Raw genomic sequence first — 26,273 nt, 5'->3', positions numbered from 1 at the left:
ATGGACAATACATCCAAAAGACCCACTACCTGGTATTGTCCCTATCACTCTTTTTGTCGTGAGGGCATATCCTTAGCCAGTGTCAGGGCAACACGACCATCCAGCCAAATTAGGACTTCGTAAAAATAAACTTAACTCTCCAGGGCGGTAGCAGCCCCAAGAGTCTGACAGATGGCACATCGCTTCATGTTCAAGGCATGTGTTTCCACAACTGTGACAACAACAATGTACAGCCAGCCATTTACATTTGGTCACATGCCTTCCCAAATAGCATCCCCAAAATAACCTGGGGAATTGGTGTCCCCATTCCATTCGTCTGGACAGTGTGCCTCAGGGAAACTGAGTCATTTAAATGGCACCACTCAGCTAAGAGGCAGAACTGGTCCTCCTTCCACAGGACCTCTGGCTGACAGGATTTTTTTTTTTTTAACGTGTATTTATTTATTTTGAGAGAGAGAGAGAGAGAGCATGAGCAGGGGAGGGGCAGAGACACAGGGAGAGAGAGAATCCCAAGCAGGCTCTATGTTGTCAGTACAGAGCCCAGCGCGGGGCTTGAACTCACAAATTCTGAGATCATAACCTGAGCCGAAATCAAGTCGGACACTTAACTGACTGAGCCACTCAGGCGCTCTCTGACAGGATGCTTTTGATAAAAAAAAAAAAGTCTTAGGAGCAGAACAGAGAGACAGTACAAGCAGGCCCTTCATGTCAAACCACGCAGAATTGGCCCAAGATCGCCATAAGGAAGAGCTTTACAAAGGTCCTACAGGCGATCGATGGGCCCCGCAAGTCAGCTATTTTATAAACGCCTCATGTAAAGTAGGTTATCTCATGCTGCTTCCTAAAAGTACATTTTGCATCCAGAAAGTTACCCGGATTAAAGCGACGTATTCCAAGGAGGCTTTCCTGAGATTCTTTTTTTCTTTTTTAATGGCTACAGTGAGCATTGGTGGCATGAGTTGATTTAAAAGTAACCTGGGCCAAGGGGCGCCTGGGTGGCTCAGGTGGTTATTTGTTCGACTTCTGCTAAGGTCATCATCTCCTGGTTCGTGGATTTGAGCCCTCTGTTGGGCTCTGTGCTGACAGCGCAGAGCCTGAAGCCTGCTTCGGATTCTGTGTCTCCCTCTCTTTCTGCCCCTCCCTTACTCGCGATCTGTCTGTCTCTCTCAAAAATGAAAGCGTTTAAGAAAAATAACCTGAGCCAAAGAATCCAAAAAACAACCTGGAACACGACGTCTTCACAAATGTGAATGTAATAAATGGAAAAAAAAAAAAAAAAAAAAAAAAAAAGAAGAAAAAAAGGCAGTGGAAATGATGTACATTAAAAGAGACAGATAAATCCAATATTTGGCTCCTGGATTCATTGCGGGGGGGGGGGGGGGGGCAAAAAACATTGATGCAGGCATTGACTACTGGAAGATTGTGGAATTCTGAAATAGATTTTATAGGAGTAATATTTTTGTGTATTTACTATTCAGTTAAATTTCTTGTGTGTGCCAATGGGTTTTTTGTTCTCCTTCTTAGGAAACACATATTTGAGTATTTAGCGGGGGGGGAGTGTTAAAAAACAACCTCAAACTACTGGTCCCAGTAAGTATGCCACACTCCATGACACAGGACTGGGCTTAGTTACCTATCGGTGTGGGTTTTAGAGCGGAACTGAACTGCTTCTGGAGGAGAATCGTGACGGTTTTCCTCTTCAATGGGAAGCTGGGTTGCCTTCCATTCACACAGGTGCTGTATCACACTCATTTTGATGCAAGGACATCACAACTCTCTTAATCGTTAGGCAAGCTAATTATCTTGGCTGGTTTTTAGACCAGCACATGACCACATAGGTCCCTGCTCTTGGGGCACTTGTCAGAGTTAGGGGTCACGGTATGCAACTCACCGCCACCCAGGATATACCGGAAGGTCAGTGGGGAAATATGAAACTGATTAATAGTGGGCTGAAGGATCTGCATCCTGTTCTGTGTTCCAGATTCTCTACTATTCACGAGAGTCGTGAATGGCAGGAAGATACACATTTGGGTCCTTCCTTTCCCTTGGCTCTAGGGGTCCCCCCATCCTCTGATCAGTGCAGTCTGCATTCCCAAGTTACCTGGCTGGAAGACGAAGACTTCTTTCTGTCCATCTTAGATTCATTTTTGCTTTCTGTTTTACAGTCGTTCTTATCACTTGCTAAAGAGGCACCATCAAAACTGGATTTTGACCTGAGCAAAGAGAACCCAGGGAGTCTGTAAGATGAATTGTTTAATGCTACTCATTAATCCTATTGTAATAAATCTTGATTAGCATGCCATCTCACAAGAAAACCTGACATTTGTTTTGTTTTGTTTTTCTGGACACCAGTGATCACTCCTAATACTCTAAGAGCATTTACACAGCATAGTCTGTGGGAGACTGGGATGGTTTCACAGGGCCACAACCTCAATCTGCAGAAATGCAGACTTCTAGAAGGGAGAAGTACAAACTGAATTGTGAAGGTAATTATACCATCTCAAAGGATTTTAAGCAGTAAAAGTACTGTAGGCAAATTATTAAACAAAACTGCAGCTATAATTCGATCAAAGAATATTTTCGTTTCAGAATTCTATTAATATTTAACATGGGTTAAATGAGTAGGGCATTGTATTAAAGGCCTAGAGGGACACAAGACGGTCTTTTTCCTTAAGAAGCCTGTGAATGCATCCAACATCTTTTTTTATAAGGCAGTACAAGACGTAGCACCCAATAATAATACATACCACAGCTATTAGGAGGAGGTATAGAGACCCTAAGTTCAAAAGGAGGTAAGAGGAGATCGACAGCACAATGTAGGTTTAATACACTGGGCCTCAGAGGATAAGCAGGAGTTGGGTATAAGGAAAAGAGAAACAAAACATCCCAGAGTGGGAAAACAGTAGAAGTGAAATCAGGATAAAAATGAAGACCACGTTGGAAAGTCAAGTTTTCCTTTGTTCTACTAGGGACAAAGGTCAGAGCTCCAGTATTTGTTTCTAAGGTGATTCTAGTCCTGGCTCTTCATTTGAGTAGGTGTGTGAATTTGCACATATCTTCAACCTGACAGACAAACAGAATCATTCTCAAGTGGAATGCATGTATGGTTTTCAGAGATGTATATACAAACAACTTTTATGATACAATTATGTATTTTTTTTCATTATGGGGAAAAATGGCACATGAAATCCATGATCCTACAGTATGATTCCTTAGAAAGAGGCTCAGTTAAAATGAGTATTTGGTTCGGGGCGCCTGGGTGGCTCAGTCGGTTGAGCGTCCGACTTCGGCTCAGGTCAGGATCTCACGGTCCGTGAGTTCCAACCCCGCGTCGGGCTCTGAGCTGATGGCTCAGAGCCTGGAGCCTGTTTCAGATTCTGTGTCTCCCTCTCTCTCTGACCCTCCCCCATTCATGCTCTGTCTCTGTCTCAAAAATAAATAAACGTTAAAAAAAAAATTAAAAAAAATGAGTATTTGGTTCAAAGCACAGTTAAGAATCTTGAGTAATTCAGGTGATACAAGGGTGTGACTGAGAGACAGAAATGACTGCAGTTAAGACTTCAGACTCTGGGTTTCTCAGCCCTGAAAAGATGGGCCAAATGATATTCCAAGCTGCTGCCAGCCACAACAGTTTGGGTCCATGATGCTCTAACCACAGGTGAAATACCTCTCATTGATTCCAGGTGTCAGATTTGGATTTAGCTACTGGCCACTGAACCTATTTGCAGATACAAATGACTTTGGAATTCTAGGGATTACTTTTTTTTTTTTTTTGAAATTATGAGTAAACATTTGTAGTCAAAAATAATTTTTACAAATGGCAATTTACCTATTAGTATACCATCCACTAATCCGAATTAATTACCTCGACTGATTCACACTAGTAAATGTTAATGGAACCATCAAAGCAACCATCAGACCTTTTGAAGGACTGTAAGCAAATTCTGACAGGCAAGGCAGATGTATCCCTGACGAATTCAAGAGGCGCAAGCAGAAGGGGCTTGTGTGCACAGCACTGGTCTCTGGGAAGGGGTGGAAGGGGCGCTTATTTATATGGCATTGGTATCTTTGTGTCTACCCTGTTACTCTCTCATCTCACAGGTCACTATGCGCAGGACCAGAAGTCGAGTGCAGAATGAAAATGTAGGGCCTCTTATTCAAGAATTAGGAATTTCCAGACAGCGAGAGCAGAGCATTACATCAATCGTGGGGCTCTTTGCAACTGCACAGATGACACACCCACACCGTTTGACAAACATGCTCTCATGATGAGTGTATTATTCTCACCCAAAGCCTGGGGGAGGCAGAGAAAAAGCCACAGTGTTTTTAAAGCGCCTGCTGGAGCCAGTCAATAATGGTGAAAGATACAAGAAACGACATGCTTTGTGCGTTTGCCCGAGCCTCATTTGCTGAGTGAGGCAAGGTGCTCTGAAAGCAAACAGCTATGGAAAGAAGCGCTGAAAGTGAGATGTGTCCAAACAGCCATGCAGAACTGATGAAGAGAGAAGTGGAAGGGGCTGGAAAGAAAAATGTGGGGGAGAGAGAAGACTTAGGCTTGGTCTTGAGTGAAGGAAGGATGTGGAGAGAGGGAATGGGCTGTGTAGCCAGGAAGGAAGGGAGAGGCAGGAGTTATTTAATTATCCTTTAGCAGAGGCCCGAAGACCCAGAAGGTACAGTTCTGACAGTTCCAGTAACAGGGACCTGAGCAATCGCTCCACCACTCAGTACAGACCCCTGGCTACATGCACCGTAACTGACCACTGAAATGATCATTCTCTGATGAGGGCACAAAAACAACTCTGAGCTCCTACTTCTTCCTTGCATGTGAGAAAAAGCATATAACAAAGAGTCTCTGAGAGTGACAGGGACCACGCCTCATCTCAAAACTGCCTGTTCCCTTCTAGGCTCTCGACCAAACTGACGCTGGACCCACCAGCACCGGCCCCAAGAAACAGACATGCACACCCTGTCTGGGGATCCCGGGCAGGGCTCCCCCTCCGCTTTTTCGTGGCTGCCAGGAAAGCGAGACAGCAGGTGTGCACACGCACAGGCAGAGCAGATACTCCAACCTGGGCGGGCTGCACCAGCACCCTGGCCAGCCTTTCCAGGTGCCGTATCAACCTATGCCAGGCAATGGGCTATCCTGGCTTTATCACTTAGCAAGATCAGTCCTTGAAGAGAGGGGCAGGTGTTCTGCAGTAGGCTGGGGCAGGAAGGAGAAAGTAAGCTGCCAGAAAGGGATGAGAAAGGAAGGCACGCATCCGTGCCGAGATTGAGGAAAACCACCCCACTTCTTTCTCAAGGGGTTATCTGGTTACAGTGGATCCTCACCTGTGACAACGGCCATTGAACTAGAAACATCAGCTCCTCCCAGCCACCCCTCCTCCCCAAAGGCCCCAAAGAACCAAGCGTCAATGTGAGGACACTCACCGCAAGGAAATGATTCTCTTCTGGTCTGGGGACTCAGCCTCGCAGAACGGGGTAGGGGACTGGGCTGTTGGCGACCTGCAGATCTTCTTTTTCTCCTCCAAACCATTCTCAGCCTCTGAGCTGGAGAAGAGAGAAAAACGCTTCACCTTAGACATCCAGGGAAGGGGGACACGTGGAAGGAAAAACGATGAGAAAACCTTGCTTTCTCGAGAGGGGAATGATGTTCAAGCCCCACAACAGGCTGAAGTCAGCGTGGACAGCTGTGCGCTTTCCAGATCTCCATTCTGAAGCCTCTCAGCTGGTGCCTCAAGGGCAAGAGCTCCAGGTCCTGCCTGCTGCTGCAGGTAAACATCCGACTTTGTGGGGACTTGGTGGCTGCCGGGCGTGCGCAGGAGGGCCCCACGCTGCCCAGCTCTGCCCGGCTAGCATGCTGAGGCGACAGATCACCTGGAGGCTGGGAGGGCCCCTGCACACACGTGCACAGCATACAGGCTCACAGCCAGCTGTGAGCCACTGCTGGGAGCCCCCGCCCCTTTGTCTGCATTTCCCTTAACACCCAGTGTTGTAGTTATATAGGTCCCAGTTTGGGTTGTCGATGTTTTAACCAAGGACCTCTCTAAGCAATTTCCAGTCTAATCTACACCGCCACCCAGGCTGGGTAGGAATTATTACTCCCAGATTACAGATCTGGAATCTGAGGCTCTCACTTATCAACTTGGCCAAGTTCACAGAATCAGAAAGGTTTTGAGTTGGGAGGCCTCTGGGTCCACACTCACCCTCCTATTCTCTAACTCTTCTCCCTGCCATCTACCCCCCTCCCCCAGTCACTGGTCCATCCATCTAGCCCCCTTATTAGCTCTTTAGTGTGAGAGCTCCAGGGCGGGGTGAGGATCTTATTGCCTTTTATACTGACCACAGAGTCTAGGTGAGTGCTGGTATATAATCACGATCACTAGGCTTTTAGGGCTGACCTTGGTAAAAGAAGGACTAGAGGCAAAAGCAAGTCAGGATGGTTTGCATGCTGAACCACAAACCAATGGAGGTAATGAGTGTGGTGGATACAGGAGTTGAGTTCCCTCAATGTTAGGGACTGGGGACACCAATTCCAATACGAGCAAGAGGAAAGAAAGGAAGGCGGGAAGGCACACACACGGTGTTTTAATTTCCACGGAGCAGACCTTCTTTGGTGTCAGTCTGCAAAGCACAGGATTCACAAGACAGATTTCTGAGAATGTGAGAACACCACGGTGGCTGAACAGAAAGGGAAAATACTAAGATAGCGTCGCTATGATCGTTCGGCTAATTTTAATCCCCATTCACCACCTACTTGGTGTCTTCACCTGCAGATGACCGCACAGGCAGGAAATGTCACCAGTTAGTTGAAGTTTTGTGGTTGCTTGCTTAAGACACTTTTCACAGCATTTGAGATTGCCAGCCCATACCAGTAACACTGCTGTAGTGTCACCATCAACACCAAGGGTATTTGACAAAGTATCCAATGGACAATCCCTACATATGGTGGATATTCTTATACTGTGGTTAGTATTTCTCTCTTCCTAAGTACATAAATATGCAAGGACAGGAGCCCAACTTTCCACTTCTTCAATTCTCAAAGCACTCAAAAGCACTTAAGTACATTAAAAGAATTCAGTCCATAAATGAATTGCATTATGTGATGAAAGGTAAAGGGAAGGCTTTGAAATATTAATAGGAAAACACCGCTCTGGTTTAAAATAGAGGATTTTATTTAATGTTAGCATCCAGTTTAATTCACAGACTCAGAGAATTTGGGAACTCTTAAGGGGCTTTAGAGCATATCTCTCCTAACTCCCCTCCCCAAGACACACACATTCTGATTCTTCAAAGGCATCAGACAGCCATCCACTTGAGAGCCCCTCTTGAAGTAGGGAGAATAAATCTGTGTGGACCTTCAATAATCCACTCAGCATTTATTTACATATTTACTGATTTTATACAAGAACCGAGCCACTGCTGTCCTGTCCAGCACCTCTGTGTACGTAGAAAGAGCCTTCCCACTAAGAAGCACTCATAAAAATGTGCCCCTCTGTTTGGATGTAGTCCTAAGGGGACCTCAGCTCTGGGCAAATGTCTTATTTATCCAATTACTAAATTCCTTAAAAATGGGGAACTCGTGTGTTTTTTCCACAGCACTCAGCTCAGCATTTGGCTCATAGTGGTCCTTTTAAAAAAATTTTTTTTTAAACATTTTACTTATTTTTGAGAGACAGAGAGAGACAGAGCATAAGCAGGGGAAGGGCAGAGAGAGAGGGAGACACAGAATCCGAAGCAGGCTCCAGGCTCTGAGCTGTCAGCACAGAGCCCGATGCGGGGCTCGAACTCACAAACCGCGAGTTTGTGACCTGAGCTGAAGTCAGACACTCAATCAACTGAGCCACTGAGGTGCCCCTGCTCATAGTGGTCCTTAATACATGTTGAGTGATATGGGATTCATCCGGTAGTGTCTCAAACACAAAGTGACACTGCTGTATGGGCTGATTTCAGTTTTAGAGTTTTGTTGACTTGAAGATGCTACAGAACACTCAAGCAAGTTGATTCCTAACGCAGACGAGATCACTCCTGCAAGCACCCCTTACCTCTGACGTCCTGTGGCAGCAGACTAAACTATGGACAATCCCAACAGCAGAGACTGCCAGTGTCTGAGTAAGCAGAGTGTGGGAGGGGACTGGAACGGTTCCTTGAGGCCCCTCAGTGGCTCTCAAGTTACCATCACTAAAGCTGAATTCACCAGCAAGGGAGAGGAAGTAACGGGTCTCATTTAAAGCATGAAAATAAAGAAATCAGGTTTTTTCGTTTTTGTTTTTTTTTCTTAGAGAGAAAGAGAAGACACCTACATGAGTCAGGGAGGGGCAGAAGGAGGCAGAGATCTTAAGGAGGCTCCATGCTCAGGACAGAGCCAGATGTGAGGTGCGATCCCAGGGTCGTGGGACCTGAGCGACCTGAGCGGAATCAAGAGTCGAACGCTTAAATGACTGAGCTACACAGGCACCCCTCTTTCTTTTTTTTTAAACAAGACAAGGCCTTTCAGGGACAGTGACTAGGAGGGTCAACTAAAAAAATCCCCAAAACCAAAAGAATAATCTTTCTTTCCCTTTTCTTTCTTTCTTTCCTTCTTTTTCCTTCCTTCCTCGTTCCTTCCTTCCTTTCTCTTTTCTTTTTCTTTCCCCTTCCTTCCTTCCTTCCTTCCTTCCTTCCTTCCTTCCTTCCTTCCTTCCTTCCATGTATAAACTATTTATTCACAGACAAGGCCTAAAGATTCCTTGGACCCACCCACAGTATGGCCACAGCAGCCTGTGGTCTTTGAGTGCTGGCCTTGGACACGAAGTCCCCAGAAGGGGTGTCACCTTCTTTGGGCCTGAATCTTCACCAGTCGCTCCAGGCCTTCGCATAGTTTGGTGTTTGCACCATTGGCCAGGACCTGGTTGTATTTTTTCCATCCTTGACATCCTTTCAGTCTGTTGCAGAACCAGTCTGGGAGCTTATACTGGCATGGATTCCGCATCATGGTACACACACGGTCCATGTCGTCCTCAGTGAGCTCTCCTGCCCTACTGGTGAGGGTGAGGTCTGCTCTCCCCAACACCCCATGAGCCGATCTCTGCCCCACACCCTTAACTGCAGTGATGGCAAAGGCTGTTTTCTGCCAAATAATTGCTGCTGGTGTTGGGTACTTGCAAGACGTACTTGCTGGAACTTCTCAGAGATCATTGGAGGTGGCCCTAGTGGACGCCCCAGCAGTGGCACGTTCCAACCTTCCTCTTTCAACAAATGCTTATCAGAAGGGTTCCCGATGGCAGGGCAGGATGCTCAGGGCTGGGCAGCTGAACAAACAAGTGGCTGGTGGTTTTAAGGATGCTTAGAAGCAGCAGCAGGTGCTGGGGACAGAGGATCAATCTGTACTCGGCCTTGGCAAGTTCTTTCTTCTCCCATCTCCAACCCAATTGAAGGGCCACTTATAGGCCCTGAAAGCTTTCAGTAGGGATTCCAGAGCAGTGAGACAGAGTCATACTCATGCTAACCAAGCCGGATAGTACTGTTTAGGAGAATGCGTTCTCATCACCGGCTAGGAAGTGCTATTTTCAGTAAGAGACACTGCCCCGCACTGTTACGCAATCTACAAACAAAAACACGGGTTGGACAATCCCTATCGACAGTACATTATGTGTCAATTCCCAGACCTCATTAATCTGATGATAAGATGATCAACCTTTCACCATTTTTCAGAATCAGAATTCTTACACGAAGCCAAGTCCCATTCGTCCTGGAAAGAGTCTCTTTGAGTTTAAGGTAAACTCCACTCTCCTTTCTCCTGTCACATTCATCTCCCAGGCCTTTTGTCCCTCATGCTGGGAATGAGTTGAATTTAGCCATCATCCCAAGCAAGTCCCAAGCAGAAGGCATAATTCAAAAGTTTCAAGCTGTCCAAGGAGCTACTGGGCAGAATGAGGATTCAGTTGCATCTCATGTGAGTGAATGGGCTGTGTCTCCAGGTAAATGAGAACTGGTGCCTCCCTGTGGTTCAGTCCAGGTAGCTGTGTTCCTTTCCAATTCCAGTGGTGAATTCCTGTGTTTGAACCTACCTTCAAGTTAAATCGGTCTAAGCGAAGGCATAAAAAATGTCATAAACTCCCTTATGGTAGTGTGGGTGAGGGTAGGTTTATATCCATTGTCACTTAAACAAAAAAATCCCTGATCATCATATCCTGAAACCACAGTCTTGACCAACAAAGTTTGGAAGTGACCTGAGGATAGGATATGTTTCCCCAGACAGTCTCCATGAGATAAAATCCTGGAAATGGGACTGTTGTGATGAAGGCCAGGTCTGTCACAGTACAGTGTTGTGCTGAAATGCTGTACTGAACACTCATGTGCACCTGGGCAAGCCAAGGCCTGGGGCACCAAACCCTTGATTTGGGTGTTGCTTGCTTAGTGGCTTCAAGACTGGCTGGCAGGCAAGGGTGGCAATTTGTGAGAAGCAAAAGATGGGCTATAAGGACAGAGGAGGGCTCTGGGGGTGGGTGGGCAGCAGCCACAGTACAAACTGAGACTTCACAGGAACCATAAGGGAACAGAATGGGGTGCAAAGGTGCAGGAGTTGGTGATGGAGACCAGGGCCCCTCTAAGACCGCTCAGCGTCTCCAATTACAAAGTAAATGCCAAATCTCCCAAACTAGATTCTTGTAAGTCAGGAAAAAGAGTTTCGCTTGTAATTCAGATACAGTCTGTCTTGGTCTAGAAGCTTTACATCTTATTTATCTATCTACATATTCATTTCTGAGTATTAGAAGCAGAAGGCATAATTCAAAAGTTACAAATGGAGCTCTGAAAACTGTAAAACACTGACGAAAGAAAGAGAAGAGGACACAAGTGAAAAGACAGCCCATGTTCGTGGATTGAAAGAATATGGTTAAAACGTCTATCCTATCCAAAGCCATCTACACAGTCAGTACAATCCCTATCAAAATACCAACAGCATTTTTCACAGAACTAGAACAAATAATCCTAAAATTTGTTTGGAGCCACAAAAGACCCCAAATACCCAAAGCAATCTTGACAAAGAAGAGCAAACCTGGAGACATCACTATCCCAGATTTCAGGATATACTATACAAAGCTATAGTACTCAAAACGGTATGGTACCGGCACAAAAACAGACACATAGATCAATGGGACAGAATAGAGAGCCCAGAAATACACCCACACTTATATGGTCAACTAATCTATGACAAAGGAAACAAAAATGCACAATAGGGAAAAGATAGTCTCTTCAATAAATAGTGCTGGGAACAATGGACAGCTACATGTAAAATAATGAAACTGGACCACTTTCTTATACCATACACAAAAATAAACTCAAAATGGATTAAAGACTTATGTGTGAGACCTGAAACCATTACACTCCTAGAAGAAAACAGAGTGAGTAATCTCTTTGACATTAACCTTAGCAACATTCTTCTAGATATGTCTTCTTGGGCAAAGGAAACAAAAGCAAAAATAAACTATTGGGACTACACCAAAATAAAAAGTCTTTATACAGTGAAGGGAACCATCAACAAAATAAAAAGTCAACCTACTGAATGCAAGAAGCTATTTGCAAATGATTTATCTGGTAAGCGGTTAGTATTCAAAATATATAAAAAACTTATACAACTCAACACCAAAAAATAAATAATCTCACTAAGAAAATGGGCAGAGGACCCGAATAGACATTTTTCCAAAGAAGCTATCCATAAGGCCAAAAGACACATGAAAAGATGTGTCTAATCTTCGCCAGTCATCAGGGAAACGAAAATCAAAACCACGGTGAGATATCACCTCACACCCGTCAGAATGGCCAGACTTAAAAAAGACAAGAACTAACAAGGGCTGGTGAGGGTGTGAAGAAAATGGAACCCTTGTGCACTGTTGGTGGGAATGTCACTTGGGGCAGCCAGTGTGGAAAACAATATGGAAATTCCTCAAAAAATTAAAAATAGAAATACCATACAACCCAACAATCCCACTTCTGGGTATTTGCCCAAAGAAAACAAAAATACTGATTTGAGAAAATATATGCACCCCTATGTTTACTGCAGCATTATTTACAATAGCCAAGCTGTGGAAGCAGCCCAAGCATCTATCGATGAATAAAGAAGATCCAGTATAGATACACAATGGAATATCACACAGCCATTAAAAAGAATGACACCTTGCCATTTGTCATGACATGGATAGACCCAGAGGGTATTGTGCTAAGTGAAAGAAGTCAGAATGGCAAAGACAAGTATCTTACGATTTCATTTATAGTGGGAGTCTAAAAAACAAATGAATAAATACAATCTAAAAGCAGAAAGAGACCCATACATACAGAGAACAAAGTCACAGCTGCCACAGGGGTAGGAGTAGGAGGATGGGGAAAACGGGTGAAGGGGACATTCTGGCTTCCCGTTATGGAATGAGTAAGTCGGGGATGAAGGGTAGAGCACAGGGAATACAGTTGGATGGTATTTAATACTGTACGGTAACTGCACTCATGGTGATCACAGCATAAGGTATAGACCTGTGGAATCACTATGTTGTACACCTGCAACTGTCACATTTTGTGTATCAACTAGACTTCAATGAAAAAAAAAGTTACAAAATGGGGCGCCTGGGTGGCTTAGTTGGTTGAGCTTCTGACTTCAATTCAGGTCATGATCTCACTGTTCGTTTTTATTTACTTTGTTTTTTTTTTATGTTTATTAATTTTTGAAAGACAGAGAGAGAGCACAAGCAAGGGTGGGGTAGAGACAGAGGGAGACACAGAATCCGAAGCAGGCTCCAGGCTCTGAGCTGTCAGGACAGAGCCCGACGTGGGGCTTGAACTCACAAACCTCAACGATCTCACTGTTCTTGAGCTCAAGCCCCACGCTGGGCTTACTGGTGCCAGCATGGAATCTGCTTTGGATCCTGTTTCCTCCTCTCTCTCTGCCCCTCCCCTACTCGTGCTCTCTCAAAAATAAACTTAAAAAAAAAAGTTACAAATCAAAAACCAAATCTCCTTTCTATCCCTATTTCACGGTGGCCCTGTTTTTCTCCAAAGAGGCACCCACTACTGTTCCTGGCAACTGTGTGTCTTTCCAGGAAGAGGCTGGGCACATCTGAGTGTGTATTTTTAAAGCACAAATGATACCGTGTTATCATATAGTTTCCTTTTCTTTTTTTTTTTTTTTTTCTGTTTATATTGGTGCTCTTTCCCTATCAGAATATACAGGGCTTCCTCATTCTTTTTAATGATTGCATGAGTTCCACTGTAAAGGATGAATTATAATTTAATCAGTTCCTTATTGATGGGCATTTAGGTGGATTTCAGTATAATGACAAATAAAAATAACACCGCAACAAATATCCTTGTATGTTTATTATGTGTGTGAATATATCCATAGGATAATTTCCTGGAAATGGATCACCTGGGTCAAAACAAACACAATTTAAAACATTTATAGTTGTTGCCAAATTGTCCTCAGTAGAGGTTTTGTAAGCCACACCCACCATATAAAACAGTGTTTATACATTCTTACTAGTAAAGTGTGAAACTAAAAAAAAAAAAAAAAAATTGTGTGCCTGGTACACAGGATAACAATAGTAATTTAATGACTTGTTTTAAATTTTTGATCTTTGCAAATGTGAGAGGTAAAGAAAATCCCATTATCATTTTGATTTACTGTTCTCTTCTTATGAGTAAGGTTGAGTATGTTCTCATATATTTTTAAATCTCCTGTATTGTGAATTAGCTGCCTGCATGTACGTTTTGCCAATTTTTCTAATGGTCAATTGATTGAAACATTTAGGAGACGCAGTCTTATCACAACTACATATCCAATGCTTGCAATATTCTAGAATTGACTTTTTGAATAAATGATGTTAAACAATTAGAAGTTCAGTTGATATTAGGGGTTGGCATAACATTAAAATAAAATGTTGGGGCACCTGGGTGGCTCAGTTGGTTAGGCATCAGACTCTTGATTTCAGATCTGGTGGTGATCTCATGGTTTGTGAGAGTGAGCCCCACATCGGGCTCTGTGCTGTCAGCACAAGCCTGCTTGGGATTCATTCATTCATTCATTCTCTCTCTCTCTCTCTCTCTCTCTCTCTCTCCCCCTTTCTCTCTCTCTCTCTCTCTCTCTCCCTCTCTCTTTCTGTCAAAATAAATAACGGGGTATCTGGGTGGCTCAGTTGGTTAAGCATCCGACTTCGGCTCAGGACATGATCTCACGGTTTGTGAGTTCGAGCCTCGCATAGGGCTCTGTGCTGACAGCTCAGAGCCTGGAGTCTGCTTTGGATTCTGTGTCTCCCTCTCTGTCCCTCTCTGCCCCTCCCTGTCTTGTGTCTCTGTCAAAAAGAAATAATTAACATTAAAAATTTCAAAATAAATATCTCTGACAAATAATAATAAAGTATCTCTGACAAATTAACTTTTTTTTTTTTTTTTCTGATGGGCTTCCTGGCAGATAGAAAAAAATGCCCAAAACATAGTATTCTTTGGTTTCAGTGAAACCTTTAATGAAACCTGACAGGCTTTCTAGTTCAAGAGGGAGAGATTGAGCACAAATGTTTGTCTCTCCTTTCTGAGCCCTTTAAAATAACTAAAAAAAGTAACACTCCTGCTGATAATGGAGGGAAACCATGAACAGAAGCGTTAAGTCCCCAAATTTCTGTAATATATAAAGTGGAAAGTAAAGTACAATATTAACTTGTGCAGCAACGTAACGAAGCTGTACTTAGAACATGGGTGTTAATGGAAGATAAGAGAACAGTGATCTGGTCTATCAGAGTCCCGTGAGGTGCTGTAGGAGGAGGACTAAGAAGTGGATGAATACATGAGGTTAAATTAAAGGTGTCAAGGAGATTTTATTATTTTATGCTATTTTATTTTATTTTATTTTATTTTATTTTATTTTATTTTGAGACAGCATGAATGGGGGAGAAGGGCAGAGAGAGAGTGAAAGAGAATCTTTTTTTTTTTTGTTTTTTTCAATATATGAAGTTTATTGTCAAATTGGTTTCCATACAACACCCAGTGCTCATCCCAACAGGTGCCCTCCTCAATACCCATCACCCACTTTCCCCTCTCCCCCACCCCCCATCAACCCTCAGTTTGTTCTCAGTTTTTAAGAGTCTCTTATGCTTTGGCTCTCTCCCACTCTAACCTCTTTTTTTTTTTTTTTTCCCTTCCCCTCCCCCATGGTCTTCTGTTAAGTTTCTCAGGATCCACATAAGAGTGAAACCATATGGTATCTGTCTTTCTCTGTATGGCTTATTTCACTTAGCATCACACTCTCCAGTTCCATCCATGTTGCTACAAAGGGCCATATAGTGAAAGAGAAGCTTAGGCAGGCTCCATGCTTAGCATGGAGCCCAAGGTGGGGCTCAATCCCATGACCCTGAGATCGTGACCTGAGCCAGAATCCAGAGTCGGACGCTCAACTGACTGAGCCACCCAGGAGCCCCTGAATAAGAGTTCTTTAAATACCTCCTCTGGACCCCCGCTCCCATCATCAGACCTACCATCAAGCTGGCAGATACTTAGCCATGGGGGTGAGATTCCAGAAAGGTTGTCAACTCAAAGACTGAACATACTTAGGTGCAGGGCACCCAGGATGGAGTGTGGAGCCCCACAGTGAATCCTTCTCATCCTCCCATTTGGAATCAAGTAGTCCCCAGGCTAGGCGCCAATCCACTACCCATGTCCTTCCATAGATCCCAGAACAGCTCACTAGTCCCTCTTTCTGAAATAGGAGACGACAACACAGGACTGCCAGCCCCTTGAAGAAAGCCTGAAGTCTTAACGAAAAGACCAACATAAACCAACAGCACTGTGGGGCTCCACACTCTATAGTGGGTATCCTGCACCTAAGTATGTTCAGTCTTTTAGTTGACAACATTTCTGGTACCAACAGCGAAGTAAAATCCTTAGGAAACAGACTTGAGAGCACAGAAGAAAACTTAAGACAGACAGCCAAACAAGCACAAACCCATAGTCTTCTAATGCATATCTTCTGAGAGAGAAGATGGTACCCATGAAACAGATTATGGGGCAAGGGAAACTTTCCTTGACTCTTTAATTCTCTTTTTTTTTTTTTCATGGTAAGTTTATTTATTTATTTTGAGAGACAGTGAGCGAGCAGGGGAGGGGCAGAGGGGGCAGGGGAGACAATCCCCATGGGGTTCCACATTGTCAGTGCAGAGCCCAACATGGGGCTCAAACTCACGAACTGTGAGATCATGACCTGAGCTGACATCAAGAGTCTGACACTTAATTGACACAGCAGAGCCACCTAGGAGCCCCGACTCTTCAATTCTGAGTCCAAGTCCATTATAGCTTACAAGGCACCTGGTGACCTGCCTTGTCCACCTCTCCTACGCTCCTGACACCCTCACTCACCTCCCTTCAAGCACACCCCCAAACTCTCATGAGAAAACCTGTGCACTGGCTGTTCATCAGACGTAGGTTGATATATTATTGAAAGAGATAAAAGCGAGGGACACCTGGGTGGCTCGGTCGATTAAGCATCCACCTTCAGCTCAGATCATGATCTTACTGTTCGTGGGTTCAAGCGCCGTGTCGGGCTCTGGACTGACAGCTCAGAGGCTGGAGCCTGCTTCAGATTCTGTGTCTCCCTATCTCTGGCCCTCCACTGCACGTGCTGTCTCTCTCTCAAAGAAATAAACATTAAAAAAATAAAGGGATAAAAGAGAAAATAGGACTTAGAGGGATATGCCTACTTAACATTGGGGGTAGGTAGAGGGAGGCAGGGAGTTAGTCTGAGTTGACTTATGTTCCATCAAAACAGGAAAGTGAAGAGATAAGGTTTAAAGTTAGTAAGAAAAAATATAAACATTTTTGTAGATAATGAAGTAACCACAAGAGGTAAATCAGGTACAGTCAGAAGAAGCTACCAGGGAGGCAGATGGAGAATGGGAGAGGCAGGAATTGAGTTCTTGATAAATTTTAATGCACCGTATTATTTTGTGAACATTTAAAAACATGTTAGTATCCTTATAAAGAAGTTGTAAAATATAGCATAAATCATAAAAGTAGGTGGGTCTGCTATCCAAGTCCTTGTTTCCAAGTGTTTTTATTTTTTAATGTTTTATTTATTTTGAGAGAGAGGGAGGGAGGGAAGGAGGCAAAGAGAGAGAGTGAGAGCGATCATGAGTCGGGGAGGGGTAGACAAAGAGAATGAGAGAGAATCCCAGGCAGGCTCTGCACTGTCAGTGCATAGCCCAACCCAGGACTCAAACTCACCAGCTATGAGATCATGACCTGAGCCGAAATCAAGAGTCAGAGAGCTTAACTGACTAAGCCACCTGGGCGCCCCACTACCCTCCAATGTTTGAGTTCCTACTAAGTGTAAAATATACTGCCAGATGCTGCCCTCTCCAGGACTTAGCCTCTACAGGGAATTTTAATTTAGCACCTAAGTAAAGCATAATATAGGTTACAAGGTATGTCTACCACAAAGATAGTGCCTTGGGAATTCAGAAATCTCTTCCAATTGTCAAGAGGAAAACCAGGGAAGATTTGTGGAGGAAATAAGCATGATCACTGTGTGTGTGTATGGGAGCAATATGTCTTTTCTCATTTAGCAGACACATATTAAAGCTGTCAGAAATACATTTCAGTACAAGAAACCGGAAGTGTAAATTGTATTTCTATTTGCGCTGTAAGTAAAAATCAATCAATCAATCCCGTTGGACGGAGAAAATCAAAACCTTCCAGTATCACAATGTGGTCACCTTTGCCCCTTTTCTATCCAAAGAGACACTGTATTTGTGCAACGGTCATTGGGGGAAGGAAGGATGGACGTTTGAGCTGGGTACATATAATTTAGACTTGTAGAGATTCCAAAAGGGCAGCAGAAATACAAGGAAAGGCAGAAGCAAAAACACGCAGACAAGGTAGAGTCACACATGCACAAGGAAATCTAGCAGTTTGGTTTTCTCTGGAGTATAGGCAGCAGAAAGAAGAGTCAATTATGTTGTGGTCAAGTGTGAGTCCCATGAGAGCGGGCTGCGTTTGGACTTCATTTGCTGTGCAGCAGGGATAAAGTGAACATTTGTAAGCAGAAGGAATTTGTAAGCAGACAGGATATTAAGTTAAGTGCTCACCATTTCCCACACTTCGATCGTGAGGACCTGATGAGCTACGTACTTCTGGAGGATTATACTCCATCTGTGGCCAGGCACAGGGGTGGGGTGGGGGGTGCTGGAGGCAGAGAGGAGGACAAGTTTAAGGCAAGAAGCGGAGACTGCACTGGAGAACAAATCCAGAGATAATACCAGAAGGGAGCAGAGAACAAGCAATGGAGAGCAACATCCAAGATAACCCCAAGGTTCTGGGGGATGGGGAAAATAAAACTGCCACCAAAAACTACAGGGACCACAGGAGGGAATGGAGTTGGGTGAGTGGGGTTTTGCAAACATAGATTTAGATGTGACGGTTCGACGTAACAGATGTCTATTGTCAGCAATAGGTGGCTAACATATCGTTAGCAAAGTATCTCAGAAACCATCAGAGCCCAAGAGAACAAGAGCAAAAAGGCTATCTGACTGCAGAAGGAAGGTTCTGCTGGCTGGAAACTACTTCTGCCGAGTCCCAAGCACACTGCCATAGCCAAGGGGCTAGCTCCTACTCAGCAGCTATACCAGGCAGGGAAGAATGGCTTACCCCAGGCCACCAACTGGCCCCAACACACCTCTCTCTCTCTCTCTTTTTTAATGTTTACTTATTTTTGGGAGACAGAGAGACAGCATGTGAATGGGGGTGGTACAGAGAGAGAGGGAGACACAGAATCTGAAGCGGGCTCCAGGCTCTGAGCTGTCAGCACAGAGCCTAACGCAGGACTTGAACTCACAAACTGGGAGATCATGACCTGAGCCGAAGTTGGGACACTTAACCGACTGAGCCACCCAGGCACCCCTCCAACACACCTTTTTTTTTTTTTTAATTAAAAAAAATTTTTTTTTTCTAACGTTTCTTTATTTTTGAAACAGAGAGAGACAGAGCATGAACGGGGGAGGGTCAGAGAGAGAGGGAGACACAGAATTTGAAACAGGCTCCAGGCTCTGAGCTGTCAGCACAGAGCCCAATGCGGGGCTCCAACTCATGGACCGCGAGATCATGACCTGAGCCGAAGTCGGACGCTTAACCAACTGAGCCACCCAGGCGCCCCCACACCTCTTTAAATGGGTCCCACAGAGCTCCCCTCGTTCGCATTAAAATGGACAAGTACCCATCTGGTGACTAATTACGTGACTCACTGCTACCTTTCTATCTTCTGATTCTGTGTGCCCCAATCCCCGCTCTTCTCTCAATGCTTAAGGCAACTCAATCCCAAAAAGCATTTAATTGTCACGATTCTGATTCTGAAGGGACAGAAACCCAACTCAAACTAGCTTATGTGTAAAAAAAAAAAAAAAAAAAAAAAAAAAAAAAAAGCCCAAAAGGGCTTTTGTCACTGCTTCAGGATGAAGTCACCAGCTCTGGGGAGCTGCAGCTGCACACGTTTCCCTTCGACATCTGAACACAAAGCAGTGATCTCCAGGGTCTCCCTCTGCAAGTCCCCTGGGACATCAATGCCCAATTCATCCTCCTGAGACACGGCCTCCATTATGTTAGGCCACTGCTCCAGAACCAACAGCGGCTTTCTATTGGGCATCAGATTGTGGCATCTGGATATGAGCCAAAACCTGCCAGAGTTGTGCCATCTTCCTTCGCTTTTCAGAAAGAGTTCTCCGTTCCAGCCATGTTGGTCTTCTCCCTGTGGCCTTGGTTGTATCATGTTCTGCCCTCCGTCTGTGCACTGGAGTATTCTCTGTGCTCTTTCCCCACAACCTCCCCACCACCCGGTTCCATGTCCAGGGCATGTCGAATCACATACCTTTCTGACACTGGCTTCCATCTGTTCCCTTCCGATGTCTGGATATAAGAAACTGTGTGATTAATACTTGCTGACTGCACAACTTTGAGTATATTTGCAGTACAGGACGACAATCAGCATTTTAAAAAGGGCTTGGGCTTTGTTCTCTCTCAACCTACACGGTCATCTCCTTCCCAGGTGTGATTTACAGCTTGTACTGGAAGAGGGCCATGGGGAAGATGGGAGAGGGGAGAAAAAGGTGGTCTTTTCACTCTCCCTTTCACTGAACCAGCATTGTATGTAAATGATCATTAGTTAGGTGAGTGATAATTTAAACCCTATGGCACCTCAAACAGACTGTCTTCATTGTTGGAAGAAACCATGATTGCAAGCAGAATCATAATCAAATAAGTAACTTATCAGTAGTGGTATTTAAAAAAAATTTTTTTTTAATGTTTATTTATTTTGAGAGAGAGAGAGAGAGAGACAGAGCGTGAGTGGGGGAGGGGCAGAGAGCAAGGGACACGGAATCTGAAGCAGGCTCCAGGCTTTGAGCGGTCAGCACAGAGCCCGATGAGGGGTTTGAACCCACGAACCACGAGATCATGACCTGAGATGAAGTCGTACGCTTACCTGACTGAGCCACCCAGGCACCCCTCAGTAGTGGTATTTTGAGGCCAAGCACAAATGGAAAACCACAAAAGAAAATGACAAGAGAATATATCAAGGAGGCAGCAATTGACTTTTCCAATTTCCAGGAAAAGTAGATTGATGCTGTTGATAGTTCGCTTTTATTATTTACACCCTCAGCATGTAAACGGTATTTTGTATGCTGCATTGCTTCGTGTTAACAAAATTTCTAAAAATATGTTTCATACAGCTCCTTTAAACAAAATATAATTTTCTTAGGGCCAAGGACTTTAAACTTAAACACCAGCAATTGCTAAGTGTCAGAATACGCCCCTTTCATGTACCTAAGATATATTAGAGGACATTTATTAAAGCTTTGGCCTGAAGGATGTGTTTGGGGAAGGAGCTAACTTTTAAAAGCAGAATGAAAAACTTAACAAAACAGAAAGACAGAATACAAAAGAATAGGGTACAATGGGTGGCTCAGTTGGTTAAGCATCTGACTTTTGATTTTGGGTCAGGTCATGATCTCAGTTTGTGGGATCGAGCCCTGACAGGGCAGAGCCTCCTTGGGATTCTCTCTCTCTCTGTGCTCCCCGCCCCCAAATAAAAAAATAAACAATAAAAAAAAAATAGGGCATGAAACCCAGAAAAACAATAGTGAAAGTACAGTATTAACAAATCTTTAGCTATTATGGGAAATATTCAAAATATCAAAAATATTAAGATCAGAAAGTACCTCAGGTACTTTAGAAATAACTATAAATTAAAACTTAGATTTTGGAGAGCAGCTGGATCATTAGGAATACATTTACAGGAGGCAAGAGAGAAAAAGAATATGCCATGTGATAAATCAAAATAGCCATATGCAACTAAAGGCAATTCTGAATGATCAAAGCAAGGCTGTTTACATGAGCTGGACATGTAACTGTTCAAGTTCATAAATGTGCCTATCGTCCAGAGCAGGAATGCTAGAATTTAAGGATAATTAAGAAGTTCTTTCAATGAGCTTTGCAGAGAGCCATGATTTTTAAACACCTCTACACCAGAAGAGATCTTGTATCCAAGGTAAATAGCCACAGCTGGTTCAATATCCGCAAAACAATCAATGTGATTCATCACATCAATAAAATAAAGGACAAGAACCACATGATCCTCTAAATAGATGCAGAGAAAGCATATGACAAAATACAGTATCCTTTCTTGTTAAAAACCCTCAAGAAAGTAGGGATAGAAGGAGCATACCTTGAGATCATAAAAGCCATATACGAAAGACCCACCATTAATATTATCAGCAATGGAGAAAAACTGAGACCTTCCCCCTAAGGTCAGGAACAAGACAGTGATGTCCACTCTCGCCAATGTTATTCAACATAGTATTGGAAGTCTTAGCCTCAGCAATCAGACAACACAAAGAAATAAAAGGCATCCAAATCGGCCAGGAGGAGGTCAAACTTTCACTCTTTGCAGATGACATGATACTCTATATGGAAAACCCAAAAGATTCCACCAAAAAACTGCTAGAATTGATCTATGAATTCAGCAACGTGGCAGATATAAAATCAGTGCACGGAAATCAGCTGCATTCCTATACACCAATAATGAAGCAACAGAAAGAAATCAAGGAATCGATCCCATTTACAATTGCACCAAAACCCATAAAATACCTAGGAATAAATCTAACCAAAGAAGTGAAAAATCTATACACTGAAAACTATAGAAATCTTATGAAAGAAACTGAAGGAGACACACACAAAAAAATGGAAAAAGATTCCATGTTCCTGGATAGGACGAACAAATATCGTTAACATGTCAATACTACCCAAAGCAATCTACATATTCAATGCAATACCTATCAAAATAACACCAGCATTCTTCACAGAGCTAGAACAAACAATCCTAAAATTTGTATGGAACCAGAAAAGACCCCGAATAGCCAAAGAAATCCTGAAAAAGAAAACCAAAACAGGAGGCATCCTAATCCCAGACTTCAAGCTGTATCACAAAGCTGTAATCATCAAGACAATAATATGGTAGTGGAACAAAAACAGACAGATCAGTGGAACAGAATACAGAACCAGAAATGGACCCATAAACGTATGGCCAACTAATCTTTGACAAAGCAGGAAAGAATATCCAGTGGAATAAAGACAGTATCTTCAGCCAGTGGTGCTGGGAAAACTGGACAGCGACACGCAGAAAAATGAACCTGGGCCACTTTCTTACACCATACACAAAAATAAACTCAAAATGGATGAAAGACCTCAATGTAAGACAGGAAGCCATCAAAATCCTCAAGGAGAAAGCAGGCAAAAACCTCTTTGATCTTGGCCACAGCAACTTCTTACTCAACACGTCTCTGGAGGCAAGGGAAACAAAAGCAAAAATGAACTATTGGGACCTCATCAAAATAAAAAGTTTCTGCACAGCGAAGGAAACAATCAGCAAAACTAAAAGGCAACCAACAGAATGGGAGAAGATATTGGCAAATGATTATCAGATAAAGGGTTAGAATCCAAAATCTATAAAGAACTTATCAAACTCAACACCCAAAAAACAAACAATCCAGTGAAGAAATGGGCAGAAGACATGAATAGACACTTCTCCAAAGAAGACATCCAGATTGTAAACTGACACCTGAAAAAATGCTCCACATCACTCATCATCAGGGAAATACAAATCAGAACCACCATGAGATACCACCTCACACCTGTCAGAATGGCTCACATTAACAACTCAGACAACAACAGATGTTGGCGAGGATGCGGAGAAAGAGGATCTCTTTTGCATTGTTGGTGGGAATGCAAGCTGGTGTAGCCACTCTGGAAAACAGTAGGGAGGTTCCTCAAAAAATTAAAAACAGAACTACCCTACAACCCAGCAATTGCACTACTAGGTATTTATCCAAGGGATACAGGGATGCTGTTTCTAAGGGACACACGCACCCCAATGTTTATGGCAGTGCTATCAACAATAGCCAAAATAGGGAAAGAGCCAAAATGTCCATCAACGGATGAATGGATAAAGAAGATGTGGTATATCTGTACAATGGAGTATTACTCAGAAATAAAAAAGAATGAAACCTTGCCATGTGCAGCTACGTGGATGGAACTAGGGGGTCTTATGCTAAATGAAATTAGTCAGAGAAAGACAAATATCCTATGACTTCACTCATATGAGGAACATAAGGTACAAAACAGATGAATATAAGGGAAGGGAAGTAAAAATAATATAAAAACAGGGAGAGGGACAAAAACAGAAGAGACTCTTAAATATGGAGAACAAACAGAGGGTTACTGGAGGGGCTGTGGGAGGGGGGATAGGCTAAATGGGTAAGGGGCACTAAGGAATCTACTCCTGAAATCATTGCTGCACTATATGCTAACTAACTTGGATGTAAATTAAAAAGTAAGTTAAATTAAATAATTAAAAAAAAAAGATAAACACCCATGTGCTTAGTTTTTGAAACTACCACATCCTGAACATGATAAGGAAAAAGGGAAGGACAAATATTTAAGGACTGTCTCTGTCTCAATAGGTTTACATTTGAAAGGAAGACAGCACACATAAAAAACCAAACTCACTGTCATATCAACCCCCTTAAAACCCAAAATGTAAGTGTTAATGCCTCCATTTTGGAGGTGTCAGAATTCAGTAGGGTTCCTTCACAGAATTTGGAACCTCATCTTAAAAATTTCTTTTAAGTTTATTTATTTACTTCCAGAGGGAGAGAGAGAGAGAGAGAGAGCCCAAGAGGGGGAGGGACAGAGAGAATGCGAGACAGAATCCCAAGCAGACTCTGCGTTGCCAGCTCAGAGCCTGGTGTGGGGCTCAAACTCACGACCATGAGATCATGACCTGAGCCAAGATCAAGAGTCGGACGTTTAACGGACTACGCCACCCAGGCGCCCCAGGAATTTCATTTTAAAGGAAAAGAGGGGGCGCCTCGGTGGCACAGTCGGTTAAGCGTCCGACTTCAGCCAGGTCACGATCTCGCGGTCCGGGAGTTCGAGCCCCGCGTCGGGCTCTGGGCTGATGGCTCGGAGCCTGGAGCCTGTTTCCGATTCTGTGTCTCCCTCTCTCTCTGCCCCTTCCCCGTTCATGCTCTGTCTCTGTCCCAAAAATAAATAAAAAACGTTGAAAAAAAATTTAAAGGAAAAGAGGACCAAAAGGTAGTACAAAATTGGAAGGATAAGGGTTTCAGGCCCAAGTCATAAAAAATGACAGAATACAAAGCAAAAGGAACAATTAAATGTATACCATGAGTGCCAAAGAGAAAGTCTGTAGTGATGAACCTGAGAGGTGGGTAGAATCATAAAAATTAAGCGGCTTGAGGCATGGTACTGCCGGATGAAGGGGTGAGGGTGTCACTGAGCAGAGGAGACTCAAGTTTATGAGAAAGCAACAGGGCGTCCTGCCCTGAAATGAGGCAGAGCTTTCTTAAAATGATACTCCTGAGAAAATCACGGTCTGTTCTCTGATCGATGGGTACTGGAAGAAAGGAAGGGGAGGGGGCCTGGATTTATAGCTTGTCTTCCAGGAAAGAGAAGGAAGAGGGCCAGATGTTAGGAGAGAAAGGGGAAAAGCTACAAATCCCCAAAGCAGGTCGTCACTAGTCCAGTACTCGGGCAGAACCTGTCTCTATGTTAATAATGCCTCCTGAATTAAGTTTCCTTTCTCTTGGTACCATACGTGATAGTAACTTTTAATCGGGAAAGAGAGGGAACGTATCATGCCAGAAACACACGTACTTAACCAGAAGGGGATAGTTTACCTATTAATAGCACAGTAGCATTTAAAGGTTTAAAAAAACAAACCAGAGCCACTGGATGCTGGCTTAAAGAGAGAAATGTGTGTTTTTGTTTCGACGCCCTCCCCCCCACCCCCACCTGTGTCCGTGGAGACAGGCTGGGCTGCTTTGGCCCTCAGCTGTTGGAAGAGACATTTGGACTGGAAGCACGGGAGATCCAAACCGCCTCTGCCCCCAGTGGCTGTCATCTGTGAGGACTGAAGTGCTTTCTTTCCTCTTACACCCTTCATTTCCTGGAACTCTTTCTGTTCTATGTAGCAGTGTGTGTGTGTGTGTGTGTGTGTGTGTGTGCGCGCGCGAGCGCGCAGGGGGAGATCAAAAGCCAGCGAGCTGAAAAACCCAGATACGTGGGCATTGCAGCAGAGTTAAAAGTTGCTACAAGAGTCCAAAATAGCACCAGAGAGCGCTCCGGAAAACTGTCTCTCCTTTGTTTCCCCCCACTTGAACTATTTCCTCTGTCTTCTGTACTCTGCTCTCACGGTTCAGAATTGCATGTGTGTGAGGACAGCTCAGGATGTTCACTGAGCTGTGCTGTACAGGAATTTCCAGAAAAGTCAGCTTCAGACTTCCTGCCACATCACCCCCAGTGATCAAAATGGGCACAGACCCTTTGGACGTCATGAGTGCACATGAAAATTCTCTTTGTTTAAACACTTTCTATTTCCAAAAACCAGGATTTTTTTTTTCCCCAATGAAAATTAAGAGGACTCAACTACCAGATAAGAAAGGTACTGTCACTTTTAAAAAATGCAATACCCAGCCATTAGAGAAAACAGTTTTCTATAAGAAGCTTTGGTTTAACCAAAACACTTCCAAACTAGGTACTTACTTAAGCAAAGAACATTTCATGCTACCCAAAGGCAAAAAAATTTACAAAGTGTACATTTTTGGTTGTTTCAAGTTGTAAGACTCAAAAGTATTCATGTGACTTGCTTATGAAAGTAAAGCTGTGAACTGTCTCTTAGCTGTTTTTTTTTTTCCCGC

At 43.6% G+C, this 26,273-nt stretch overlaps 1 protein-coding gene across 2 annotated transcripts in view; it reads right to left on the bottom strand.

Moving 5' to 3' along the window:
• Positions 1-26,273, bottom strand: part of GRAMD2B (GRAM domain containing 2B) — a 131,266-nt gene that overhangs the window by 22,682 nt on the left and 82,311 nt on the right. For both annotated transcript variants that reach the window (XM_030317170.1, XM_030317171.1), the window contains exons 2-3: positions 5,431-5,550; positions 2,102-2,213 (exon numbers count right to left, since the gene is read on the bottom strand). In XM_030317170.1, the coding sequence (XP_030173030.1) occupies positions 2,102-2,213; positions 5,431-5,550 (232 nt within the window). The remainder of the gene's footprint in view (positions 1-2,101; positions 2,214-5,430; positions 5,551-26,273) is intronic.

Source organism: Lynx canadensis, chromosome A1, assembly GCF_007474595.2.
Source record: "Lynx canadensis isolate LIC74 chromosome A1, mLynCan4.pri.v2, whole genome shotgun sequence".
Taxonomy (NCBI): domain Eukaryota; kingdom Metazoa; phylum Chordata; class Mammalia; order Carnivora; family Felidae; genus Lynx; species Lynx canadensis.
Note: the sequence above shows the minus strand (reverse complement) of the source record. Positions and strands in the feature narration are given on the sequence as shown.